We start from the raw sequence: 25,949 nt of genomic DNA on the forward strand, positions 1-25,949 counted from the left end.
TGAGCCCTGCACGTTCCCTGGAATCGGAGAGTCATTCTGGGTTCTCTGCTTCCCACCCACCATAGTAAAGATTCTGGTGGTCAGATTATGCCTGTAGTGATACCTGTGCATCTTCATTGGGTTTTCACAGGTGTAACTGGCAATAAAAGTAATTTAGTGAACAGTTTTGATATACAGGGAATGGAATTTGGCTGGCACTGCAGAATTAGACATTACTAAACTTGTCAGTAATTCAGCAGCTCTGACCCGGAATAGAAAAAGATGGTGATACTTTTTCCACAGATTATTTTTATGGTAAGCTGTGCTTTAAGATACACACTAACCTATCAGTAAGTTGCAACAGCATGCACAGCATTCCCTCCAAGCACTTGCATCCCTGGTCTTTGTAACTTTTACATTCATGTAATTTACACCACCCATGAGTGTGGCTCACTGAGGTTTTACTGAGCAATGGGATAACCATTATGAAAGCAAACTGGCAGTGATGCAGCAGCAGATGCAGAGTGATGCAGAAGAAAGACTAGGATAGAGCATTTGTTTTAACAAAGGTGAGAGTGGATGAGACATGCCACATAAAGAATGGAGTGAGGAGAGGATTTAAGATTGAACTCTCAGGCTACGTCTACACTACCCGCCGTATCGGCGGGTAGCGATCGATTTTTCAGGGATCGATATATCGCGTCTCATCTAGACGCGATATATCGATCCCCGAACGTGCTTATATCGATTCCGGAACTCCACCACCGCGAACGGCGGTGGCGGCGTCGATATGGAGAGCCCCGGAGATCGATCCCGCGCCGTGAGGACGGGTAAGTTATCGATATAAGATACTTCGACTTCAGCTACGTTATTCACGTAGCTGAAGTTGCGTATCTTATATCGATTTTTCCTCTTAGTGTAGACCAGCCCTCAGAGACTGATGGGCCCAGAAGGGAAACATAGAGCCATGAAAGGAGACTGAAAAAGGATTAAGGTACAAGGATATAATAGAGTTGCAAAAGTGCAAGAAAGGCAGGTTCTCAAGAAAAAGGGGATGGTCCACAGCATTGAGTAAAGAAAATCTGGTTTGTGGGAGTTTTTTGGTGACCTTAGTGCTGGTAGTTTCAGATAGAGAGGGGTGAGTGAAAGCCAGATTGAAGTTCAAGAGGAGCCGTAACCTGTGAAGCAGATCTGTACCCCAGGTGGTAAATCCAGTGAAGACTGCCTATTAACTGTAGATATTGCTGCCTTTTGAGAGGCAAACTTGCCAGACTCCTTGAAAAAACTCAGTTCTTCATGATTGGACCAAGAGTTTCACATTGCAATATATATACCATCACCGTACCTAGTGGAAAAACTCTGTTACACTTTTTTATCTTGTTTTTGGTGATCTGTAATTAAAAAGTATAATTCTTCTGAACCATTAACTCTCCAGAAATTTGAGACATATGAGAAAGCAGATCTGTTGAGAATGGTGGTTATTTTTTGTTGCTCACAGGTATGTGGGTTGAGGAAGCGCAGTGCTGAATTGGAACAATCTAGGTTTCATTCACTTTAAAGCTGTTGGTTTCTCAGTCTGAAAAATAAGTAAAAGTACTGTAGAGATTTTGCATTTTAGATTCTGAATAAATTTGCAAGCTTGTTTTGAGATTTAACAAGCCAGGATTAATTGACAAACTTCTTGAAATGGTTAACTACTTTAAAATCTTCAGATACATAACTAGGAAGCACAGAATTACCCCATCTGACTGGATATTTTTGGTGTGTGAAATGCTTGGCCTTAGGTGGGTCCTCTAGGTTCCTGCCTTCATTGCTTTTTTCATCTTTCTTGTTCATATTGGTGTTACCTGCTTGGCCAAGAAAAACTGAAACTAGTTCTCTCCAAAGCAGTTACTCTCATTCTGTAGTTGCCGGAGTTGTTGCTGTAGGAAAGATATGAACTACACTTCTTTTTGGACCCAGAGTACTGCCTCTGCAGTATTGCTGACTCTAGAAGATCCACTCTGATTCTGACCTGCTTTCTGGCACCAGATTGCTCTGCTACTGAAAAAAACACACCATGCTGGTCTTCCCTTTCTTTGATTGAAATTAGTTTTTAAACATGATGGCAAAATGCAAAAAATAAATAAATAAAAATTGAATTATATTGTGTCCATTCCTTTGTCTCTGGAAATCATAATATAGTTGCTAATATGTATTCTTTGTGAGGCTTTGACTAAAACAGTAATGGTACAATTATTTTGTGATAAGACTATAGACAGTAAAATACAATTAGATATTCCTGGCAAACTACTCTTGCATATGTCCCCTTTCCCAACTTTGGCTTTATTTTATACTCTCTATTTTTATTCTTGGAGGAAAAACGTGACTTTTAGACTGAAACATAAGAGAAGGAAAGGAATTTTCACCTCTTCTGAGTTTTTTTCTATTTTTCTATTACCTTTGAAGAACTTCCACCATAAAAATGAAATCTTATGGTAGTCTTTAAATTTTAATAGCAGTTTAAATAAATAAATGTTTTAAGCCAATTCTCATAACACTTAACATTAGCTTTCAGTGTTATAGAGAATGTTTTTCCTCTTACTAGTCCCAGACTGATAAATGATTTTCTTTGTTCTAAGATACATTAATACATATCTGTTAATGCACAATTTGACTTTTTGTTTAGGTGGAAGGCAGGTAATATGGGATTTGAAAATTTTGTCCCTTTATAACTGTCTCCTTCCTGGTAGTTTGAAAGGCTATTTTCTGCATGGTAGTAAAACATTGGTTTTAATTTTGAAGCAATGATAATTAAAGTCAAAGTGCGAAAGTAACAGTGATATACCAAGTACTCAGGTTAAGAAATTCCAAACGTTAAGTTTGCTCCAGCAATGCTGGATTTGGCAAGTTTATATCTGAAGCATGACATAGTAAGCTTCACATTGTAAAGGACAGAAGAATTGGAAATTATAGATGGTGCATGTGACACTGTAGGTTAATAGCACACCACTTTCCATTTTAAAACAGTTTTTTTTCAGTTGCTTATAACTTGGCCAAACTTAAACTACTTGGGCTGACATTTTCTATGCTAGGTTTCTACCTGAGACAGGTCTTTTAAAAAAGTTTTCCGCTAAAACAGATTGCCATTTCTGAGAGAGAGGTTTTGGGAAAAATATTGTTTTGCCTGTGTTTAAAAAATATCTTAAAGTAGTTACATTTGAGAAGCTCTAACGGCTCCATGTTTTGGAGCAGAGACTTGAAATTTGGCAGGAGGAGTATTGTTTTTGTGTCAGATGTGCCTTTTGCTGTCCCTCTGAAAATTCACCCAAAGTTGGCGAGGTTCAGGGTGGATTTGATTTAAATCACTAATCAGGAAGACTCAATTTAATCATGGATTTCTACATAAAAGTGCATTCTTGTTGGTTATAACTTTAATACATATTCACAACTCAGATAGATGTAGATTTTGTTTTTAGAAGGTCATACTATACATTTTTAAAGTGATTTATTTTGAAAATTTTACAGATTACTTTTACAGCTATATGAGAAAATTAATGATCAGTTATTTCATTTACCAAAGGTAATTGAAGCCTATATTTATGAAATCATTGGGAGGTGAACTATCTCCAATTCAACAGGTTAATCATTAATATTTGGAGGATTTTCTTGTCATGCTGTATTAGGAGGAGAACATCAGCCGACAAATTTAAATTGTTTTATTTAACTAAAACAACACATTATGTATTCTGGATTTTTTTCCTTCAACAGCAAACATAATATTTTAACAAAACAAGCATATGAATTTTTGAATTTAGTTAAACATTCAAGTTTTTTCAAATCAGATTTGTTTTTGTTAAAATTGTTTTTAACTAAAATAGTTAAGTGAAATATTATTTTAAAAAAAATTAAATCGACTATCAGGTCAACATGAGAAACTTAAAATATTGGCTTCTGTAGTTAATTCAGTTGTCTTCACTTTCATTTTCCTGTTTGTTCATAATCTGGAAAAGAAAAACAAACTTTCCTGCTTTTTCAGGTCCCAAACGATTTCTCAATTTGGAATGAATTAGTCCAAAGGAAGAAAATATTTTTTCTACACTGGCAGAAGAAGCTACTGCTGTTGAGTGAGATTATCACTTCAGCAGTCTCTGAATTAGGGCGGCCAGACAGCAAATGTGAAAAATCGGGACGGGGGTAATAGGAGCCTGTATAAGAAAAAGCCCCCAAAATCGGGACTGTCCCTATAAAATTGGGACACCTGGTCACCCTACTCTGAATCCAAGTGCTTAAGTGACTTCCATCAGTTCACTGGTGTGACTTTCTTTAAAACATCAGCAGCAAACATATATTTCTTGAACGTTTCACCCTTAGCTCTGAAGTTTATTATAATTGGCATTATGGAGGGATGATTGCTGGATGTCCATGTCATAGCCAACTCCTCTTCTTCAGCAGTTAACGTTTGACCCTGGTACCGAGTATTGAGAATATTTGCAAGAAAACGAGCTGGAGATAATGCTTGTTCCATTCCTTTTTTTAATGCTTGTAATTTAACTCTTGTCATTGAATATTTCTCTTTTTAAGATCTCACTCAGTTCCTTCCAGATTTCAATAGCGTCAGCAATAAAACAGCTATTTCCCTGAATTTTGTTGAAGGCTACAGAAATAGGCTTCGGGGTACTGAGCATGTGTTCAACATTTCCCTTAAGCCCAATGTTGAGAACTTTGGCTGTGACAGTGCCATCTATTTTTTTTACAATTCTGTTCACAAACTGTCATCAAATTAGGCTAGTTCTTGATATAGTGCTCAAAACAGTCCACTACTGAGGGTATGGCTACACTTGCAAATTTGAAGCGCTGCAGCAGGGTGTGAAAAAACACCCTCTGCAGCGCTGCAAATTGCGGCGCTACAAAGCGCCAGTGTAGTCAAAGCCCCAGCGCTGGGAGCGCGGCTCCCAGCGCTGTCCGTTATTCCCCACAGGGAGCTGGAGTACGGACAGCGCTGGGAGAGCTTTCCCCCAGCGCTGGGGCTTTGACTACACTTAGCGCTTCAAAGCGCTGCCGCGGGAGCGCTGCCGCGGCAGCGCTTTGAAGCGCTAATGTAGCCATAGCCTGAGTTCTATTGCACGTCTTGTGGGAGAGTTAGCTTGATTCCTCCCACTTTTTTCAGAGCAGCTGCTGCAGAATGGTTGTTATGGAACCTAAATAATCTATACAGAAGCCCCTGAACCCCATAAGATTGGGTCCCTAATCCATGAACTATTGGAACTCATTTACAAAACTTTTCTTATACATTACATGAATATATTGTCTTATACTATAGAATTAGAATGTATAATCCCTATTCCATTATGAGATCTTTGCACTATAATGTGTCTTAATTAAAACTCTGTTTAGATAGGTTTTTCCCCTCAAATGCATTTTATAAAAAAAGAAAATCATTGATTTTTATCCACCCCGACTAAGTTAGAAGCCTTTGAAATATCTGGGTGCACATGCTCAGTAAAGATTTGTTGCTCTTAGAATGCTTGCTCATGTAAGGTGTGTGTGTGTGTGTGTGTGTGCGTGCGCTCACCACATGCACTGGTGCCAGAAATTTTTCCCTTAGTGGTATCCGAAGGGGACTGGCTCTGGCACCTTCTGGAGTGGTGCGCATATGCATCAGGATAAGGGGCGCCGCCGGCTTCCCCCCTCCCTCAGTTCCTTCTTACCGACAGTGCTGCAACATCTTGAGAAGGAAAGCTTGCCAAGGCAACTGTGCCTAGTTGTGAATTCTCTTATATATAGTTCTTAGATAGTTTGTGTAGTGTATTAGTTCCCTTTAGTGTATGTTAGAAATAGTTAGTCCCCTGTGGGACTTAGCCTAGGGATGGGGCATGCCCCGGTTCCCAGGCTTTAAGCCTTGGGACTGCTGCAGAAAACCTATGCGTCAGTGATTCTCCATCAAAGCTGTCTGAAGTGTTTCGGGGAGACCCACTTGAGCGACAAGTGTAACATTTGTAAGAGTTTCAAGCCATGTACCAAACAGGAGTGGGACATGTAATGTAGCACGTTCCTTATGGAGTCGGCTCTCAGAGCCGGCTCAATTCTGCTCCAAGGACACAGCTTCAGTGCAGAGCATGCCACCAGCCTCCGACTGGCGCCAATCCCCGTCCCTGGTACCGGCTAAAAAGCAGAGAGAGGCCAGGAGAGGGCATTCTCCTGCATCTCATAAAGGGAGGGCAGATCTTCTCCTCTGGCTGGTGGCCAGGCTTCAGCACCTGTTCAGCTGTCAAGCCCACTTTGTGACCCGTCTGCCACCCCGGGAAGGGGTAGAGGCATGTGGCAATGCTGTCCACGTCGGAGGCCTTTTAGGCTGCTACGGACATATTGTCTCTTCTGGTGCTGCCCACCCCAGCCAGCGAGGTGCCCTGTTTGAGGGATAAACCCACTCTGGGGTCTTTCCAGCAGTCCCCATTGGTACAGCACCGTTCCCCGACTGGGGGAGTGCCCCGCCAGTGCTCACCAGAGTAACACCACCAGTTTACCTGTCAGAGTTCCTAGCTTTGTTCCCTGGACTCTACGCAGTGTTCCCTGGGATTCCGGCATCATTCGCCAGCTGTGTGGTGCAGACCTGTGGAGGCGTGTCGCCAGTCCCGGAGTCTCGGCACTGGTCCCTGAAATGGTGGGGTTGATCTCCAAGCTCATGGCATCGCTCCAGAGGTCCAGAGTCCCATCACTGGTCCCCAGAGTCCCATCACTGGTCCCCAGAGTCCCATCACTGGTCCCCAGAGTCCCATCACTGGTCCCCAGAGTCCCATCACTGGTCCCCAGAGTCCCATCACTGGTCCCCAGAGTCCCATCACTGGTCTCTGGTACAGATCCCCATGGGCAAGGCGTCGATCCCCTGAGCCAGGACACTGATCCTCTTGCTTCCTATCCACGGAGTGACTCCACTCTCAAAGCATAAGTCATTGATTGCTGGGGTACTGTTGCTGATCCACCAAATGCTGCCACCAGTCACCAGAGGCATGGCAGGAGGTGTCGTCTTCCTGGTGCAGGTCACCAGTGGAAACTCACAGAGCAGGCTGATGGGATCGGGGTAGACAGGCGGCTTCAGTACTGTCCTGGTCCTCTAGATGATTCTCTCCCTCCTCAGGTTCAGAGAGTGAGGAGGAATATCTACTGGCAGGTCAGGGCCACCCACTGGGGGCGTCGGCATTCCCATCAGGACCACCAGTGCCCACATGGCCCCAAGGTTAATGGCTGGCTTCCTGGCACCTATGGAACCCCTGGGGTTTCCCCAGCCATCACAGAGACACTGATCAGTCTCAGGGGCATCTGAGAAATGGCCAGTGACAGTCTCCTGCAATAGCGGGACCTTCCCACGCCATCCTCCAGGATGATATAGAAGCCCACCAGAAGCTTCTTAAGAGGGTGGCTTTGAACCTGGAGTTAGAGGACTTGGCAGAGCCCTCCAACTCTGTTTGATATGTTAATTGGAGCAGCCCTCTCCAGGGTGGCATTGCCCATCCATAAGGGAGTGGTAAAGCTGATCAAAACCTTGTGGCAAACTCCCTTTTCCCTATCTCCTGTTTCCAAGCGGGCAGAGAGGAAGTATTACATCCCCGCTAAGGGATTTGAATACCTATATACACACACCACTCCTAGCTCACTGGTGGTATCGGCAGCCAATGAGTATGATAGATAGGGCCAACCAGGATCGACCCCTAAGAATAAGGAGGTGAAGCGGCTCGATCTCTTTGGCAGAAAAATGTATACGATGGCCCAGCCTCCAGTTAAGAGTGCCAACCATCAGGCCCTACTTGGCTGCTACAACTTTAACATTTGGCAGTCCATAGCCAAGTTTGTGGACTTGCTGCCAGAGGAGGCCAGAAAGGAGTTTCTGGCTGTTCTGCTGAGGTCAGAGCTGTGGCCAGGGCATCCCTCCAAGTGGCCTCAGATGCAGCAGACTCCGCAGCCCGGACCATGGCTTCGGCCCTTTCCATAAGTCGTGTGTCCTGGGTGCAGTCTTCGGGCCTGTGGGTGGAGGTTCAGCAGTCCATCCAGGACCTCTCTTTTAATGGCCTGGCAAGTTACAAGGCCTGAAAAGACTCTAGGGCTATCTTGTACTCGCTGGGCCTTTACACACCAGCTCCCGTGAGAAAAAGCAGTTCCAGCCACAGCACTCCCACAGGTTCGGGGATCAATCCCGAACAGCGTCTTTCGGCAAGACCAACAGCTCGCTCGAGCTCTACCTGCAACCAGCGGGGTGATAAGCAGGCATTTTGAGGGTGCGCTCCAGGGTGACTTTCCAGCCTGTGACCTGGATCTAGCATCCCTGTTTTTTTTCCCAACCATTTGTCCCCTTCCTGGGCCTCTATAACATCAGACCAGTGGGTCCTCAGCACAGTAATGGGGGGGAGGGGTACACCCTCCAGTTTATTCCTACTTCTCCCTTCCACTGCCCCTCCCCGTCCCTCTTCAGGGACCCTTCTCAAGAGCATCTGCTCACTCAGGAGGTGTAGGGCCTTCTGCGAATGGGAGCTGTGAAGGAAGTCCCTCTTCACTTGAGGGGGAAAGGATTTTACTCCCATTATTTTTTGATCCCAAAGGTCAACGGGGATATGTCCCATCCTCGATCTGCAGAGCCTCAACAAGTATCTCAAGAAGCTGAAGTTCTGCATGGTCTCCCTGGCCTCCATCATTCCTTCCCTGGATCTGGAAGATTGGTACGCTGCCCTCAACCTGAAAGACGTTTACTTTCACATATCGATCTTTTATGGACACAGAGGGTTCCTATGTTTCGTAGTTGGGACCCCCCCCACCAATTCAGTGCTCCCCTTTGGCTTAGCAATGGTGCCAAGGGTGTTTACGAAGTGCATGTCGGTGTTGGCAGCCTACCTCAGATGTCGGGGTATTCAGATCTATCCCTATCTCGATGACTGGCTCATCAAGGGTCGGTCCAGGTCCAGCACAGTATTGAGACGTTGCGAGCCACTTGTCAAGCTCTAGGCTTGTTGATAAATGAACAAATATCAACATTGGTTCCGGTTCAAAGGATAGAGTTCATCAGAGCGGTCCTTGACTCTACCTTAGCCAGAGCCTTCCTTCCAGAGGTCAGGTTCAGGGCAATGTCAGATCTGATTACCAAAGTCACAGCCACCCGCTCAGCACTGTCTCAAATTATTGGGGCACATGGCCCACATGCATGTACGTGGTTCGGTACACGAGACTCAGACTACACCCTCCAGATGTGGCTGGTGTTGGTCTACTCCCCGGCCAGGCATCACCTGGACATGCTCCCCATGATCCCACCACAGGTACTTATTTCCCTGCAGCGGTGGTCCGACCTGGCGCTGATGTTGGAAGGTGTGCCATTTGCGAGCCCATGACCCACAGTCTCCCTGATATCGGATGCAGCCAACTTCGGATGGGGAGCGCATCTTGGTACACTGCGAACGCAGGGCTATGGTCGAGAGGAGCTCACATTTTACATAAACATCAGGGAGCTCAGAGCCATCCATCTAACTTGCGCAGTGTTTCCTCACCTATCTGGTTGTGGAAGGTTGCATTCCTTGTAGCTATTACCTCGGCAAGACGTGTCTCCAGAATTAAAATCCTTATTTGGGAGCCCCCTTACACAGTATTCTACAAAGACATGGGTCCAGCTGCGGCCCCATCCGGCCTTCCTGCCAAAGTTGGTGTCGCACTTCCATGTCAACCAGGATCTTTTCCTCCTGGTGTTCTGTCCAAAGCCTCTCATGACCAATGAGGAGACGCGGCAGCACGCTCTAGATGTCAGGTGTGCCCTGGCATTCTACCAGGAGCGCACCAAGCCCGTCTGCAGATCAGATCAGCTCTTTTTATTGCAATAGCTGACAGGATGGAAGGAACTTCCGGTGTTCTCTCAGAGGATTTCAAATTAGATCACCACCTGTGTCCATACTCGTTACGAGTTGGTGCAGGCTGTGCCTCCACCGATACTGAAGACTCACTTGACTAGGGTTCAGGTGTCTTCGGCTGCCTTCCTGGTGCATGTCCCAATCCAGGACATCTGCAGGGCCGCAATGTGGTCTTCAGTACTCACGTTCATGATGCGTTACACCATCACCCAGCAAGCCAGGGATGATGCTGGATTTGGCAGAGCTGTGTTGCAATCAACATGTCCATGAACTCCTACCCACCGCTGCTGGTACTGCTTGGGAGTCACCTACAATAGAATGGACATGAGCAAGCACTCGAAGTGCTTTCGTAACTGTTCTTCGAAATGTTTTGCTCATGTTCGTTCCATGACCCACCCTCCTTCCCTTCTGTTGGAGTTTCTGGCAAGAAAGAACTGAGGGAGGGGGGAGCTGGTGGTGCCCTTATACTGGCACATACGTGCGCCACTCTAGAGGGCGTGAAAGCCAGTCCCCTACAGATACCACTGAGGAAAAACTTCTGGTACCAGTGCATGTGGCGAGCACACACAACTACAATGGAATGGACATGAACAAGGGATCTTGAAGAGCAACAGTTACGAAAGGTAACAGTCTTTTTAGAGTTTGGCACCTAATTTCTCTGAAGATTGTCTGTAGTCAGCAGGCTCTGTTCCTTCACAGCTCCTATATGGCTACTGAAATGTGCATTACTCCTCTTTCCCCCTGCTGCCCCCTCCTCCCCAACCCCACAGAGTGACTGAGCATACTCCATCCTGAGGCTGCAGGGGCTGAACAGGACTTCCCCTGCAATTACTCCTTCAGGCTGCTGTGGCACAGAGCACCAGAGAGACAGTCCTCTACTCTCAAAACTCCCTCTGCTGGCACAGTTTTTTCCTGCTGAAAAAAATAGTGTGTAATCATGTAATTAAAGACTATCATAATGCATATGCACCGGGGGCACAAATTAAGGCTGGAGAGGCAGCCTTAAATATGCCATTTCCTAATTTGAGTGCTTGACTTTGCAACCTTAACGTTCTTCTAGTTTTTGCTTGTTTTGGATGGATGTTCTGTGTAGAACATGGCTAAGTTAATGTTCCTGAAGCAACCTTAACTTTTAGAGTGTTTTGATCTGAATGCTTGTTCACTCTGGTGACTGTACGGCCTGCTAGGAAGTCTGTGTTGGATCTATTGCTCTGGATAAAAGTAATGTGTGTTCTTGTCCTGTAAAGTTGAATTGCAGTCTGAGTGCCTCCTTTTTATTTATTTTTATACTGTAATAACTTCTCCATCTGGATTGCTCTCTGAACTAATCCCTCTGTTTTTTGCCTCGGAGGAGGAGAGTCAATGTTTTTTTTTCTCCTGTTCCATGTAAGGTCCTTTTTCAAGGAATTCTCTTGTTCTAATAAACTAGTTCCCTTTACTTTTCTCCAGATAAGAGAAGATTCCGAACTGTGATAGATTCCCTTCAAATGAGATCTGACCACTTTGTGTAGTGCAAAAGGGCTGGAATCTGGTTGCAAATGACCAGTAGGGAATTCAGTGTGGTGGGAGCTGTGTGCTGGCATAAGCTCCTATGAATGTCTCCTTTGCCAGCCACATCAAAGCAAGTAATGTTGCAGAATTGGGAGATGCTTAATGGACCCTTTGCCTGTGGTGTAACTTAGAGTAGCCCCCCACTGACTCTAAACCTCACTGAGGAGAGGGCCAGTGTTGATCACCCCACAGAATCAAGGAGCCATAACCGGCTCTGACATCCCTTCCTCACCTGTACTGAGTTCACAGTCAGGGGGCTCTTACACTTGTAAGCCCAAACACAGTTCTTCTCAGGTAGGGAGACTATGCTTTTTTGATTGGTGCTTGGCCGCGTGCTAAACAGGCAGCTCTTGCTTTCCTCTGGCCCAGCCCCCTAATCAATCAACTGTACTAATGCAGCAACTTAGAGGTGGCAAAGGCTTGCGAGACTTCCTGCCCAATAACTCTGTCCATGCTGAATGCTTCATAGCTGGCTGGCTAGGTGACTGTTTTACTCCCTTCCCCTAATGACAGTAAGGTATGCATGGAGAAGTGCAAAGCTGAGTCAGTGATCTGTTTAATTTGTCATCCAGTTACTAAGTACAGAACACCTAGCATTTGCTTCCTGTTTCTTGTTTTAAGCATATTCAGCAATGCTAGAGGGAAGGAGAGGGAGAGAATCCTGTTCAGTAGCATCCACTGGGAAAGGCAGAAAGCTGACCTGACCTTGAAGAGGGATAACTTTCTCCCTTTAAAGCCTTCCCTCACTTTTTCCTCCTATTGCCAGAGGTGACTCTGTAGGAGGATAAAGAACCAGGGCATGGGAACACTAGAGTGTGTGTGGGAGGGAAGGGCAAGTGAGATCAGTGGAAAGGGAAACTGGAGGTTGTTAAATATATAAAATCTGGATCTTCAAATGTTTGAATTTACACATATGTAAGACTTTTGAAAAGTTATGATGGGGATGTGTATAGAATTCCTCCCCCGATAAGAAAGTTATTTTCTTGACTTGTCACATTGATTTGCTGTCATGGGCTTTATAAAGCTAGTGATAGAAAAGAGGGATTAAATTATCTTGCTCTTCCCCTGCCAGAGGAATAAATTCCCTACAGTATATTTAAGTGGTTTTCTCCAGCGTAGTTCTGAATGACTCTGGTGATAGGGCTTCCACCACTTCTCTTGGGAGACTCTTCTACAAGCAAATAAATCTTATGGATAGACAATGTTTGTTACTCATACAAGGGAAATTGTGTTCTGCTGGCTATTGTTACATTTATTTGTTTTTTTGTAATTTATGGCAAGGGTGCAAAGAAGCTGAGATAGGTGTCCTTTTTACATTTTTGTATTAATCTAAATAAACACATTCTACTTTGCTTTTTTTTTCTGTTTCATGTTTATAGTTCTTGTTATAATCCCCTTGTATGAACCTAAAAATTCCTCTCGTGTACTACAGTAGAAATCCTCCTAAGTCCTTGTACGTTTTTGCCAATGGTATATAAAAGAATACGTTCATACTAAACTTGGCTGCTATAAATACAAGAAGAGAAAATAAGCAATCTTCACACTTCATAATCAAGCCCCTCCCATCTTCCATCCCCATTTCATCCTTGTTTGGAAGACAAACTCATAACCTTTAAAAAATGTTATTTATGACTATCAGTTAAATATCTCATAAATTAATTGCTTATGTAAACTTATACTCAGAATTTCTTGTTGGGTTAGTATGCCATATCTGATGTAAAGTAGGGTTTTTTGGTAAAATTTCAAAATGTTTAAACAAATAATTAAAAGAATAAAAAATTACTATGTAGTCCTTTATTTCCCCATGTGCAATTTGTGTACAGAGTTGCATCCCCTGCACAAAAGAGCACACACAAAAAAGTTATCTGCTTTGGGGGTCTGTTTTGTCAATGCATTATTGGAAAGAGTAACTCTTTTCCTTCAGAGTTTCATCATGCTTTTATAAATTGGACTGCAACAAATAAGGTTGACAAAAAGGGCATATGGATAAAACCAGGTGTCCAAATTTTATTGCCTGATCAGATAACTTAGAAACGAACGAGTGACCCCACAATGTCAGGGAAAGGGTTTTTTAGCTGTATGGATCAAAGAATATGAAGATGGATACTTGTATCTGGTTTTATCATACTAAAAATGTTTGTAGATAAATAAAAGTTAATAGTAATATATTTGTTTCTATTCCAGATGGGAATGACGGGTAACACTAGTCCCTTTGGGCAGCCCTTTAGTCAAGCTGGAGGGCAGCAGATGGGAGCTACAGGCGTGAACCCTCAGTTACCAAACAAGCCAGGCATGGCAAATAATTTGCCTCCCTTTCCTACTGACATCAAGAGTACTTCAGTTACCAGTGTGCCAAATATGGTAAGTTGCATTTAACTCACATGTCATTTTCCCCTTCCTTCTTATGCATCTTCAAAATATATTCCAAGTCCTAATCAGGGGCGGCTCCAGGCCCCAGCACGCCAAGCGCGTGCTTGGGGCGGCATGCCGCGGGGGGCGCTCTGCCGGTCGCCGGGAGGATGGCAGGCAGCTCCGGTGGACCTCCCGTAGGCGTCCCCTGCGGATGCTCCACTGAAGCTGCGGGACCAGCGGACCCTCCACAGGCACGTCTGCGGGAGGTCCACCAGAGCCGCGGGACCGGCGACCGGCAGAGCGCCCCCCGCGGCGTGCCACCATGCTTGGGGCAGCGAAATGGCTAGAGCCGCCCCTGGTCCCAATGTATAAAGTTATGTCTAGTAAAAACTGAATTCACATTATGCTAGTTTAGATTTTAATGAATGATATTGAAAACTCATTAATCTGATTTTTTTTTCCTCAGTAGCATTGGTCAGCAAAATATTAAAGGTGAATTGTAAAACAAAAATGAGGTAAGTCCCAAATGTGTAAAGTGCGCTCGCTATCCAGCCTGTAGTGAGCATGAAAGACAGAAATAAGTTTAACAGGATGCTGGGCTCGATGGACCATTGGTCTGACCTGTTTTGGCTGCTATTATGTAACTAGCATCCACCCTCTCAATAGTTTTTCACCTCAGAAATTGGTACTTTTTGTTTCACTGAAGATATTCCAGAATTCATTGTTCTCTGGTATCACAGACACTAGGAATTGCATGGGTTCCTCTGAGACAGTATTGCTTTCTGTCATATCTCCAGTAAATTGGGAAATAATCAGGAAGGTGGGGTTGGGGATTTTAGAAGCTTATATAAAATTTATTTCTGTGCTCAGTAACCCTCATTATTGATTACCAGGCGCATTTAGCAAAAAGTTCTGTCCTTAAAAGGGGACACTACGAACTTGCATTTTTTTGAAATATTTTCTTTGAGTACCCCTAAACAGTATGCTCTACATTTTTGAAAATTATTAAAACTAAAATTAAGGGGGGGAGCTGTCTCTGTTCCCTGCTGATGTTCAGAATTGAGTGTACCTAAGAGCAACATCTCCAACCGTGCTCAGGCCTGCACCTTTCCTTTTCTTTTTGTGCACACTACCACCTGCTGCCTCTTCAGTCTTACACTTTCACCTTTACTTCTGCTGTAGTTGAGTCTGTAGAGTCTGGGGAAGGGTTTGCACACTCAAAGAAACAGTGAAACTGAATTCACTAAATGCTGTCAAATGCACCCAGCAAACTGAAAAAGAGAAGATATTTTCCTTTAATCTTAGGGATTCTTTATAAAAATATTGCTACAAAATTTTCAATTTGAGAACCACCCTCTACATCAGTGTTCATTTTTGTTTTGCAGATCACCTTTAAGAAAAAGCTTCTTTACCAAAATAATCAGCTCCTTCCTAATTTTTTCTAGCTATTAGAATGCTGCTATAAAGGCAACACTGGATTGTGGCAACACTGAATGAAGGCACAGCTGATTAGAGAGGAGGAGGAGCTTTTTTAATACAATTTTGGAACTCAAAGCGAAAGGAGAAACAGGGTGGAAAACAATCAATTACAACAGTTTCTCCTAAAATGATTACTGAAAAATTTGTTGAGCTTTATAAATCAAGTCATCCTTAAGGTTATAAGAGAAGTCTGCCAATTCAGTTCTTTTATACTATGTGGTATGTAATCATAAGGCTACTTCTAGAATAAGTTTCAGTGGTTCTCAAACTGTGGGTTGGGACCCCAAAGTGGGTCGTGATCCCATTTTAATGGGGTTGCCAGGGCTGGCTTAGACTTGCTGGGGCCCAGGGCCAAAGCCCAAGCCCCACCACCCGAGGCCAAAACCTGAGGATTTCAGCCCTGCGTGTTGGGACTCAGGTTACAGGCCTCCCTACCTGGAGCTGAAACCCTTGTGCTTCAGCTTTGCCAACCCCCCTCTTGCCCACTGCAGTGGGGCTTGGGCAGGCTCAAGCTTCGGTCCCCTTTCCTGGGGTCGCGTAGTAACTTTTATTGTCAGAAGGGGATCGCGGTGCAATGAAGTTTGAGATCCCCTGAGTTAGGTAACTAGAAACTTGTTTATATTGGTGGTGAACTTATAGTAAGGTCCAGTATCTTAGGTTGTGGTATCGTTACTTCATAAACTGTGTTTTCACATTTATTACTGCAAAGTTAAAGTGCCCTATTGTGCTTAAAATTTATCTAACTGTGCCTGCTGTCATCTTACTGTTAGTAAGAGATGCCACTTCCATCCACAGTCTTGACAAAAGACTGAGAGCAAGTGCATTTTGACCACTGTATTGTATTTTAAATGAGAGTTGTGTTTTAAAAATGCCATAATAAAATGAAATGCCCTTTTCATACAGATTTTTAGAATTGCACTGTGGCATTGGTCACCTTTTAGAACATTGAAGCAACAAATTTGCTTTGCAAGGTTCAGCCATGGTTTCTGAAACATTACTGAACTTACTTTGATCCTGTCTGCACTTGCCATTTAAACTTCACACTGGTTCACCTGATCCGCATTTTCAGCAATGTGTAAATTTTCTAATAATATAGACAAAGTTTGTGTGTACACAGTTGTGCAGTAAATTAATTCTCCAAGTATGTTGTATTGTTTGTCACAAAGGGTTGTATTTGGTTTTAACCTTGTACACTAAGTCCCAAAATAGATGCGGGAAATGTTGTGTTATGTAAGTTCTATCTGCACCACTACAAGTGTGTGTAAATTCCTAAAACAGCTAAAAGTTTTGTTTTATGTACAAAGTGGACTGTTTGCTGATAGAGTGAATACTATCTCTGGTATCATTTTGGCTTTGATATGGGAAGTACACTATTGAATGCTCTCATGTTTCTGCTGTGCAAAACAAATGACTTCTAGTTAGTGCAAATTGCTTGTGAGAATAGTTCTTGTTAGTATACTTTTTTAAAAATATAATTTACTTTGGATTGTGGATGTTTAGAATATTGCAGACTTGGCCAGTTTCATGTGGTATTTTATGTGCTTGCTGCTTCTTCACAAAGTAAAATTAAAATATCACTACTTGCTTTAATATCCCTCAATGTATTAGGAATAATGTAATTGAACTGCTGGTATAGTTTCTATGGAAACTACAAATTCAGTTGTTTTATGCTCTTTAACATGATAGCAGTTACTATAGAAACTGATAAAGCCTCTCCATGAGATGCAAATTTCTTACCGTTGGTTGACACTGGAAACTTTGCCATTCTTTAGCAGAAGCATTGATGCACAGATTTCATCCTTGTCTTCTGGATAACACTCTTAAATCTAGCAGGAATTTCAGGAATCCTCGCTTCAGGCTGTGTCTGAAAGGAAATGTGAATGGGCAGGAGAGGATATAAATCTCAAACTTGCAGGTCTTCGTCCCATCCAGTTGTCAGAGGAGTGCTCCTTCATCTCTTGTTTGCGTTGTCTTAAAGATCTATATTTTGGTGGTGTGTTTATAGAAGGGGGCTGCTTGACACCTGGTAAAGTCGGGACCCTGTTTATAATTCAATTATGAAGCCATTTGCACAGCTGCATAATTCCTTTTTGAAACTTCAGTTTAATGCTATAGAATCTAAACACTTCTACGGACAGTTGGGTTCTGGAAATTATCCATCAGGGATACTCCATAGTTTCGCTCTTTGCTGCCTCACAAACTCCCTTTCCGGTCCCACATTGAGGACCACTCTCATGAGGTGATTCTTCAACATGAGGTAGAATCCCCTTTTGCACCGAGGGGCAATAGAGCGTATCCCACCTCATCATGGGATGGGGATCTACTCCCTGTATTTTCAATTTCCAAAAAAGACAGAGGGTGGAGACTCATCCCGACCTTTGGCAATTCAACATCTTTATTTGAAAGCTGAAATTCTGGTTATAGTGGCATTGATAATCTCTTCCCTTCAGGAAAGGATGTGGTTCACAGCTCTTGACACAAAGGACATGTATTTCCACATGGACCTTAACCCATCACACGGGAAGTTCCTGCATTTTACGGTTGGCCAGGAACAGTTTCAGGCCCTCCCCTTTTGGCTCACTACAGCACCCAGAACATTTACGAAGGTTTTCTCTGTGGTAGCAGCCCAGATGAAGCACCAGGGCTATGCAGCGTTTCCATACCTAGACGACTGACTACTGGTAGGCCACTCTCGTTAGGAGGTCAGGTCAGCGACAAGGCTTCTCGTACAACTTCTATCAGCCATAGATGTTTGCATAAACAAAGAAAAGTCCATTTTGTTACCCACAAGGACAATAAATTTCATGGGGGCGACATTGGACTTAATTTCTGCAAGAGCATTTTGCCCTGCAGACAGGATTAATAAAATAACCAACGTGATTCCATGCATTACCTGCAGACCACAAACTACAGTGCACAGGTATCTTTCACTGTTAAGCTCATGGCCGCACGCACTTACATGAGTCTGTTTGTCAGACTCCACTTGTGGTGTCTGCAAGCTTGGCTCCATTCAATCTGCCAACTGAACAAGGACCACATCGATTCCAAGGTGACTGTTTCCACCAGAGTTAACACCTCCCTCATTTGTTGGTCATGACGTGGGTTCCCATGGCCACCATTGTGACAGATGCCTTCCTCCTGTGGTGGGATGCTCACCTATACAACCACATTGGTCAGGGTACCTGGACCTCATGAGAGAAGAGGCTACATACAAACATACTGGAAATGAGATCAGTCTGCCTTGCGTGCAAAGCCTCCCTTCCACTCATATGCTTATTCCATGTACAGATAATGTTGAACAGTATCACCATGGTGGTATATATCAACCAACAGGAAGGAGCAAAATCTCATTTCCTCTGCCTGGAAGCTATCAGACTTTGGAACTGGTGCATCAGGAAGCGCATCACCTATATCCCCAGTATTCACAACTCCCTTGCAAACAGACTAAGCAGAAGCTTCTTGGCAGACTGTGAATGGGAGGTTCATGACAATCCTAAGTGAGATAGTATCAGAGGGGTAGCCGTGTTAGTCTGGTTCTGTAGAAGCAGCAAAACGTCTGTTAGTCTATATGCTGCAAAACGTCTGTTAGTCTATAAGGTACCACAGGATTCTTTGCTGCTTCTAAGTGAGATACTTACACAGTGGGGTACTCCAATATTTGCATCCCAAGCTAACAGAAAGCTCCCCTTATTTTGTTCCAGAGGAACCATGGGTTGTGACTCCCAAGGCAAGGCTCTTCTGCTGCCTTGGACAAATGGCCTCAGATATGCCTTTCCTCCCATTTCCCTTCTACAAGTTGTGGGGATGATATGTCATGACAGAACCAGTATCATTCTCCTAGCAGCCTACTGGGCCAGACAGTTCTTCTTCGAGTGATTGCTCCAATGCATTCCAGTTAGGTGTGCGCGCCGTGCGTGCACGGCTTCTCCGGAACTTTTTTCCCTAGCAACTCCGGCGGGCCGGCTGGCGCCCCCTGGAGTGGCGCCGCTATGGCGCTAAATATATACCCCAGCCGGCCCGTCCGCTCCTCAGTTCCTTCTTACCGCCCGTGACGGCCGGTCGGAACTGTGGAGTGCTCGTTGGCCTCCACTACCCTAGCTCTTCCTGTCCTATTTTGTATATATATAGTTAGTTGTATAGTTAGTGATTAGAGTTGTTATAGTTGTTTTAGTGTAGTTGTTCTAGGTTTTAGTAAACGGTTAAGGGGGGTTTCCCCCCCTTCCCTTCCCCGGTGCGGGCTCATGCCCAGGGCACCGGGCTTCAAGCCCTGCGCTGTATGCCAAAGACCTATGCCAATTGGCGATCCACACAACGCTTGCCTCCGTTGCCTCGGAGAAGGACATCGCACCGACAAGTGCGTTATCTGTTCTGCTTTTAAGCCGCGGACACGCAAAGAACGGGACTACAGGCTTAAGCAGATCCTTATGGAGGCGTCGCTCCAACCTTCGGCACCAGCGGTGCCGGCACCGAGAACCTCTTCGGTGCAGAGCGCACCAGCGGCACCAGCCCGCTCCGGTACGGAGGTCCCGCAGACCCCGCCTCCGGCGCCGAAGAGCCGGCACCGCTCACTTTCGCCGGCAAGGAAGCGCAAGCTTGCTAAAGCCGTAGCTAAGTCCCGGGCTGAGGACTCAGCTAAAGTGCTCGTGCCGCCTGCGCCCACAGTGGTGACTGTGCGCAAGGCAGACACCGTGCCGTTGACTCCGCAAGGGCCGTCGAGTCCGGCACCGCCACGCTCCCCGGCACCGTCCGGCGTTGAGCCAAGGCTGCCGACGACGCCGGAGACGTACTCCTCCGCGCGAGAGCTGATACAGCTCGTAGAGGCACCGAGCCTCCGGCCCCCGGCGCCGCCGGTGCGGGCTGTTCCGTCGGCAGGAAAACCGGCGATGATGGTCCGACCGCCATCCACGGACCGCCGGCACGGTCGACGCTCTCGGTCCCGCTCATGCTCCAGGAACCGACGCCGTTCACCGTCTAGCCGCTCAAGATCTCGGCACCGCTCTCCGTCGCGGTACCGATCGCCATCTCGCCGCCAGTCGCAGTCCCGGTACCGATCGTCATCTCGGTACTGGTCGCACTCCCGGCACCGGTCCAGGTCCCGATCGCCGTCGCGTCGGCACCGCCGGAGGTCCCCGTCTCGGCACCGTTCCCGGCACCGGAACTCCCGCAGCCGCTCCCGGCACCGCAGGTCCGGCTCCCGGTCGAGCTCCCGGCACCGGTCGAGCTCCCGGCACCGCGGGGACCGATGGTCGCGGTCACCCTCTCGGTACCGGTCGGACGGACATCGGGCCTCCATACCGTCTGGTGATATCCCACAGGCCTCGGTATTGGGCTCCGCCCCGCCCTGGCCGTCTCGCCCGGCATCTGTCGCCTCTGGCGCGGACGGCACCGGCTCATTGCCACCAACCCCACGCGACCACCCTCAAGGGGCTCAGCAGTGGGGCTTCTGGGTGCCCTGGGGTCACCATGAAGCGCAAGTCATTCCGCTTCCCCCAAGAGACGTTGCCGCGGAGCGCAGAGTTCCCGAAGCGACGATCAGTCGCCCCCCGGCGTCACCTCTCCGCGAGCCCTCGATGCCGCAGGACCGCCAGTCCCCAGTCCAGCCTGCCCCAGCCGAGGCGCCTCTAACGGCCCCTCCCATGGAGGCCATTGGGCAGGCCATGTCCTCGTCATCGTCCCCGGACGAAGCGGTGGCTGGGACTTCTGCTAAAGACCCGCCCCCCATAGACCTCAAGGCCCACCAGGAACTACTCCGTCGGGTGGCGACGGCCATGGGCCTTCCGGTGGCAGAGGTCCAAGAGGATGACGACCCCATTACTAATGTGGTCGGCTCGGACGCTCCTGTGCGCGTGGCATTGCCTTTTGTTAAGACCATACAGAAGAACGCTGCCACGCTCTGGCAAACGCCCGCGTCCATCCCTCCCACGGCTCGAGGGGTAGAACGGAAGTACTCAGCCCCCCCCACGGGCTATGAGTACTTATACTCGCACCCAACCCCGGACTCGCTTGTCGTGCAGTCTGTGAACGGCCGAGAACGGAATGGTCAACCGGCCCCGGCGCCCAAATCTAAGGACGCTCGGAGGATGGACCTGCTAGGCCGTAAGGTCTATTCCGCTGGCGGCCTGCAGATGCGAATAGCCAACCAAATGGTCCTCCTAGCCAGGTATGTTTTTGACATCATGGCATCCCTGGCAAAATACACCGAACTCCTGCCGACAACTGTCCGCCAGGAGTTCTCGGCAATGCTCGAGGAAGGGAAGAAGTCCTCCCGTTCGTCCATTACGGCTGCCCTCGACGCGGCGGACTCGGGAGCGCGGACAATAGCAACAGGGGTGGCGATGCGACGCATCTCATGGCTGCAATCCTCTACGTTACCACAGGAGGTGCAGTATACGCTGCAGGACCTGCCGTTCGACACGAAAGGGCTGTTCTCCGAAAAGACCGATTCGCGTATACAGACCTTAAAAGATGGGCGTATTGCCATACGAACCCTTGGCATGCACATGCCGGCTCCACAACGCAGGTCTTTCCGGCAGCAGCCCCCTCGGTCCTTCCCGCAGCAGCGTTATCGACCGTATACGCCCAGACGTCCTGGCCAGAATCACCGACGGCCTTCGGGTAACCGTCGGAACCAGTCCCAGGCCTCTTCCAAGGGCCCTCAGGGGTCCAAGCAGGCCTTTTGATGGGACGCCCAAGGACGGCCCATCACTCTCCCCCTCGGATCCTCCCCGTCTGTTCTCCAACCGCCTCTCCTATTTTCTTTCGGCGTGGTCCCGAATAACATCGGACAACTGGGTTCTTCAGACAGTCCAGTCGGGATACCGTCTACAATTTGTTTCGCCTCCTCCTTCCCACCCACCCTCCCTGTCCCTCTTCAGGGACCCCTCTCACGAGCAAGTCCTTTTACAAGAGGTCCAGACTCTACTGAGCGTGGGTGCCATAGAGGCAGTGCCTCCAGACAGGCGGGGCAGGGGATTCTATTCCCGTTATTTTCTCATCCCCAAGGCGAAAGGAGGGCTACGTCCTATCCTGGACCTTCGAGAGCTGAACAAATACCTGCTCAAGCCCAAGTTTCGCATGGTCACCTTGGGGACCATCATTCCCTCTCTGGATCAGATTGGTTTGCCGCCCTCGACATGAAGGACGCTTACTTCCATGTCGCAATTTATCCCCCTCACCGGCGTTACCTTCGGTTTGTCCTCAACAACGACCACTACCAGTTCGCCGTGTTACCTTTCGGACTTGCCACGGCACCGCGGGTATTTACAAAGTGCATGGCAGTGGTAGCAGCGGCCCTCCGCCGTCGTCAGATGCATGTCTACCCCTATCTGGACGACTGGCTGATTCGTGGGCAGTCACAAAGGCTGGTGCAGCGCCAGGTAGCGGAAATCCTGTCCCTCTTTCAACACCTCGGGCTGCTCGTCAATGCCGAGAAGTCTACCTTGCTTCCGGCACAGCGGGTGGAGTTCATTGGCGCGGTTCTCGACTCCTCTGTGGGCCGCGCCTGCCTGCCGCGGTCTCGACACCGGACAATGGTTTCCCTCATCTGGGAGCTTGTCAACTTTCCGACCACGACGGTGCGGTCATGCCTCCGCCTCCTGGGTCACATGGCATCGTGTACTTATGTCACCGCGTACGCGCGGCTCCACCTCCGCCCGTTCCAGTCGTGGCTGGCGTCGGTGTACCGCCCGCATCGCGACCACATCGACATGGTGGTCACGGTCACCAGACCGACCCTCGAGTCCCTCCGTTGGTGGCTCGACCCGGAGATCGTCTGCGCCGGAGTGCCGTTCCACCTTCCTCGTCCGTCCGCGACACTGACCACGGACGCCTCGGCACTCGGTTGGGGGGCTCACCTGGGAGGCCTTCACACTCAAGGCCTCTGGTCGCCCCAGGAGCTCGCTCTCCACATCAATGTCCGCGAGCTCCGAGCGATCCGCTTTGCATGTCACACCTTTCGGACCAACCTGCAAGGCCGCTGTGTGACAGTGTTCACGGACAACACAGCGGCAATGTTCTACGTGAACAAGCAGGGCGGAGCCCGCTCGTCCCCCCTCTGCAAGGAGGCGATCCTCTTGTGGGACTTCTGCGTGACCCACTCCATTCACCTGGAAGCGTCCTTTCTTCCGGGAGTGCAGAACACGCTGGCCGACCACCTCAGCAGGTCGTTTCTCTCCCACGAGTGGTCCCTCCGTCCCGACGTTGCACGCATGATTTTCCAGAGGTGGGGGTTTCCCCGGGTCGACCTCTTCGCCTCCAAGGCGAACAGGAAGTGTCTCCAGTTCTGCTCGTTCCGGGGACACTCGCCGGGCTCTCTGTCAGACGCTTTCCTCTATCCGTGGCAGACTCACCTCCTCTATGCCTTCCCTCCGTTTCCACTCGTGCACAGAGTGCTCCAGAAGCTTCGGAGGGATCGAGCCACCATGATACTCGTGGCTCCAGCCTGGCCGCGGCAGCATTGGTACACCCTGCTGCTCGAGCTCTCCGTTCGGGAGCCCATCACCCTCCCATTGTGGCCGGACCTCATCACGCAGGACTTCGGCAGACTCCACCATCCGAACCTGCAATCCCTCCATCTTACAGCCTGGTACCTGCGTGGTTGACCCACGCAGAGAGGGACTGTTCGGCGGCCGTGCAGCAAGTCCTGCTTGAAAGTAGAAAGCCTTCCACCCGTTCCACCTACTTGGCGAAATGGAAGAGGTTCGCGCTCTGGTGTGACCAGCAGGGGCTCAACCCATTCGTGGTACCTGTCACTACCATCCTAGACTACCTATGGTACCTTAAGGAGCAGGGTCTGGCGGTTTCCTCCTTGAGAGTCCACCTCGCCTCGGTGTCCGCCTTTCGTCCGTCAGTGGAGGGTCGAACCATCTTTTCCAATCCGATGGTCTCCCGCTTCTTGAAGGGCCTTGACCGCTTATACCCGCCAGTGCGTCGCCCGGCCCCGACCTGGGACTTGAACCTCGTCCTGGCCAGACTCATGTGTCCTCCATTCGAGCCTATGGCCATGTGTTCTCTCCTCTACCTCTCCTATAAGACGGCCTTCCTGGTTGCCATAACATCGGCAAGGAGAGTCTCGGAACTACGAGCGTTGACGGTGGGCCCCCCCTACACCGTCTTTCACGCGGATAAGGTGCAGCTTCGTCCTCACCCGGCCTTCCTACCAAAGGTGGTCTCGGCCTTCCACCTTAATCAGGACATCTTTCTCCCGGTCTTCTTCCCGAAGCCCCATGCTTCGCCCCGGGAGCAACAGCTCCACACCCTCGACGTCCGTAGGGCGCTGGCGTTTTACATCGACCGGACAAGGTCCTTTCGGCGTTCCACCCAGCTCTTCATCGCAGTCGCTGATCGCATGAAAGGCGAGCCGGTCTCTACCCAGCGCATTTCCTCCTGGGTGACTCAATGCATCAGGTCATGCTACGAGCTGGCTCGCGTGACACCATGCCGACTCACCGCTCATTCTACGAGAGCGCACGCCTCGTCCGCCGCCTTCCTGAGCCAGGTCCCCATCCAGGACATCTGCAGAGCGGCTACCTGGTCTTCGGTCCACACCTTCGCCTCCCACTACGCGTTGGTGCAGCAGTCTAGAGACGACGCAGCCTTCGGCTCTGCGGTATTACACTCCGCCACGTCTCACTCCGACCCCACCGCCTAAGGTAAGGCTTGGGAATCACCTAACTGGAATGCATTGGAGCAATCACTCGAAGAAGAAAAGACGGTTACTCACCTGTAGTAACTGGTGTTCTTCGAGATGTGTTGCTCCAATCCATTCCAGACCCGCCCTCCTTCCCCACTGTCGGAGTAGCCGGCAAGAAGGAACTGAGGAGCGGACGGGCCGGCTGGGGTATATATTTAGCGCCATAGCGGCGCCACTCCAGGGGGCGCCAGCCGGCCCGCCGGAGTTGCTAGGGAAAAAAGTTCCGGAGAAGCCGTGCACGCGCGGCGCGCACACCTAACTGGAATGGATTGGAGCAACACATCTCGAAGAACACCAGTTACTACAGGTGAGTAACCGTCTTTTCTGGTTCATGGAACTTCTAAAGATGTCTGCCTGCCCACCCACGAATCAGGGTCTGCCCATTCCCAGATCTCCTAACCCAGGATGTGGTGGGGGGGGAAAGCAACCCAATCTGGGCTCACTCCACCTCATGACCTGGTGTTTGGATGGGTGTTAGAAATAGAATGCTCATGAGATCACTCTTAGTTCTCAGCAAGTACACCTAGCAGTGATTCGTGCCGTCCTCCCTCCAGGTTGGTCCATCTTGACTCACCCTGCTTCAGCACAATTTGTGAAAGGCCTGATCAGGACCTTCTCAGTAGTGCTTAATCCTACACATCAGTGGGACCTTAACCTTGTCCTGTGGACACTCTCTCAGGTCCGCCCTTTGAACCCATGGCAACATGTGCCAGGACCAGCCTGTCTATGAAGGTGGCTTTTTGAGGCTATCATTTCTGCTAGGAAGGTCAGCAAGCTTGGAGCCATCATGATGGATCCTCCTTATACAGTGTTTCACAAAGAAAAGGTTTCTCTTCAACTATACCCCGGATTTCTCCCCCAGATTGTTTGAGTTCCACCTCAGTGAAATGATACTTACCTGTATTGTTCCCAAAACCCTACGCTTCTTCTGAAGAGAAGAGACCGCACTCCCTTGATGTCTGGCATGCCCTGACATTCTACCTGAAAAGAACCAAACCTATTAGGAAATTACCTGAAACTTTTTGTTGCCATAG

General features: G+C 48.1%; 1 protein-coding gene across 3 annotated transcripts in view; it reads left to right on the forward strand.

Annotated features, from left to right (window-relative positions):
* LOC123343894 (CREB binding protein) overlaps window positions 1–25,949 on the forward strand; it is a 187,994-nt gene that overhangs the window by 67,310 nt on the left and 94,735 nt on the right. For all 3 annotated transcript variants that reach the window (XM_044979412.1, XM_044979413.1, XM_044979414.1), the window contains exon 3: window positions 13,578–13,754. In XM_044979412.1, coding sequence (XP_044835347.1) covers window positions 13,578–13,754 — 177 coding nt within the window. The remainder of the gene's footprint in view (window positions 1–13,577; window positions 13,755–25,949) is intronic.

This window comes from Mauremys mutica, chromosome 11 (assembly GCF_020497125.1).
Source record: "Mauremys mutica isolate MM-2020 ecotype Southern chromosome 11, ASM2049712v1, whole genome shotgun sequence".
In the NCBI taxonomy this organism is placed as follows: Eukaryota; Metazoa; Chordata; order Testudines; family Geoemydidae; genus Mauremys; species Mauremys mutica.